The sequence below is a fragment of the Oryzias melastigma genome, linkage group LG5 (assembly GCF_002922805.2).
Source record: "Oryzias melastigma strain HK-1 linkage group LG5, ASM292280v2, whole genome shotgun sequence".
NCBI classification, from domain to species: domain Eukaryota; kingdom Metazoa; phylum Chordata; class Actinopteri; order Beloniformes; family Adrianichthyidae; genus Oryzias; species Oryzias melastigma.
In genome coordinates, this window is record NC_050516.1 from 35,914,113 (window position 1) to 35,916,646 (window position 2,534).

At 47.0% G+C, this 2,534-nt stretch overlaps 1 protein-coding gene across 2 annotated transcripts in view; it reads right to left on the minus strand.

The window, feature by feature from the left end:
• The window catches only part of pxk (PX domain containing serine/threonine kinase), a gene marked incomplete in the record, with an annotated part of 21,007 nt that overhangs the window by 12,612 nt on the left and 5,861 nt on the right, over positions 1–2,534 (minus strand). For both annotated transcript variants that reach the window (XM_024270196.2, XM_024270197.2), the window contains 2 exon segments: positions 381–567; positions 1,876–1,923. In XM_024270196.2, coding sequence (XP_024125964.1) covers positions 381–567; positions 1,876–1,923 — 235 coding nt within the window.

Consider the following 2,534-nt stretch of genomic DNA (forward strand, 5'->3'; position numbering starts at 1 on the left):
GGGGCCTCGAGGACCGCCGTCCTGCATGTTCTCCTATATACCCTTCTCTGGCTTGTTCTCATTGGCTGGACACACCTGAACCAGGAAATTGTCATGAGTGTCTATGGAGGGCCGGATCCGGCCCCCGGGCCTTGACTTTGACACGTGTGGCTCATGAACATCTGTGACTGAACCGTGACGGGTCTGACGGGGAAACGCTGCGTCTGCCCCTCGCTCTATGCTGAAGAAAACGGCTGAAGTTCCTCTGAAAAGAATCTGATCTAACGACTAGGCCAGGGGGAGGGGCAATGGGAGGGCAAACAGGTGTGAGGGCGGGATATTAACACGAAGGGAAGTCAGCGGACCAATCAGGATGCGACGTGTGAAGGTGAAGAACAAACCTGTGTAGTTGGCTGAGTAGTTGTTGGGGTCTAAAAACTTCTTGACTGTCAGAGAATTTGAGAGCAGGGGATGCTGGGTAATGGAGTCCAGGTATGCCTGCAGCCCTCGCTGCCTCTCAGCGATGAACTCTCTGTCCATATTTCCAATCAGCTTCTTTGGAGGGAGAGGAAGGCTGATGCCACACACCTGGAGACAGGTACAGGAGAAAGATCAGGTACAACCTGGTTCTGATGTTCAGCTGACGAAGGAACGACCAGCTCTTTGAGTCTAAGATTATACAGTCCAGTTCATATTCTTCTAAATGAAGATGCTTTTATTAATCAAGATAAACTCATGAAAAATGTATTGTTGGTTTGAAATTCATCCATCCAAATTCTGGATGATCAGGATGGAAATCTGGAAGTTGGTGCTGGTCTGTCCTGATGAACCAGAAGACACACATTTTTAAAAGTTTGAAGACTTTTCCGATGCAGATGTGACAGTAAAACATTAAAGCAAGCGAAGGCCGTTATATTTCATAACATTCATTCCTGAAGGAATCCGTCAGTCCAGCTTGGTGGATTCTCCTGAAGCACCACCAGTGAGCAGAAGCCCCTCCTTCTCTAAAACTCTTCTGTTTAATGACAGTTTCCAGGAATTTACTCCTTTGGATCAATAAAAATGTCTTTAACAGGTGAGGAAAACAAACGTCCTCAATTCAATCCAAAGAAATCTCTTTATTCTGAACTTACGAACATTTGAACATCTGACACTGAAGGTGATGGATCTACAGAAGGAGATTTCTCCACGATGTTTCCATGTTCTCCTAACTTCACCTGTCAGGCCTCCATGACAGGTGAGGAAGCCAGGTGTGACTTAGAGCCACAGTGTGCTATGACCTGTTTGTGACCAGAGACGTTCTTCCAGGTGAGTCTGGACCTAAAGATCTGAGGGATGAGAGAAATCCTCGTTCAGAATCAGACTACAGCAGCCGAGGATTCTGGGAAAATGAACAGGTTTGGAGCTCAAGTTTCCAACTGGAAAGCTGCAGCTGTGATGTTGAATGTTTGGTGTTTGGACAGAAGCTCCTGCTCCATGAACATGCTCCATAGGTTCATTGGTGACTTTAAACCGTCTCTAGGCTTAAATGCTTTGGAGCTGCTGCGTGCATGCAATGCATTATGGTCCGGCGGGCCGTGCTCTGTGAGGGTGAGTGCTCTCCTCCAGCTTCACGCTTGTTTCTTGAACGGGAATGTGTTCATTTGTAGCTGCTTCCTGCAGCCCCAGGAGCTCACAGACCTTCAGACACCACAGCTCTGAGGTCACAGACCGGACCACGCCCACATCGCTGCAGAACCCGGGAAAACCCTCCGGGATTTTACCAACAGGCTGATCTCACTGCAGGCTTCCTGGTTTGGACCGTCCCAGCTTCACCTTTTGGGCCACACTTGTGGTTCTGATCCGAGACTTTCAACCAAACGTTGGAGGTCATGAAGGAAAGTTCAGGATTCTCACCATCAAGCTGCTGTTGAGGATGTCAAAGTCACTGTAGCGGCGAATCACCTGCAACAGACACATCGTTACTGTGGGAACAAACGTAGTCACATGACAGACATGGGCGGGGCTCTGAATCTACTGAACCTGCACAGCTGGATGGGCAACAACCAGGACGCTGCTGCCCCTCATCAGCATTGACTGTTGGGTAGGGGGGCAGCGGATCACTACAGCACGGTTCTGCACACACCTGGACCACAGACCACACCCCCTTCTCGTGCACAGCTCACGCACGCATCACTTAAGTCAGGGGTCCCAAAAAATTTTCCTCCAATCTGGAGTTGAGATTGTCTGGCAATGCTGCTAGTGTTAGCAAACAATGTTTTCTGTTAGCAAACACTGTTTTCTGTTAGCAAACAATGTTTTCTGTTAGCACAACAATGTTTTCTGTTAGCACAACAATGTTTTCTGTTAGCAAACAATGTTTTCTGTTAGCACAACAATGTTTTCTGTTAGCAAACAATGTTTTCTGTTAGCACAACAATGTTTTCTGTTAGCACACAATGTTTTTTGTTAGCACAACAATGTTTTATGTTAGCACAACAATGTTTTCTGTTAGCAAACAATGTTTTCTGTTAGCACAACAATGTTTTCTGTTAGCAAACAATGTTTTCTGTTAG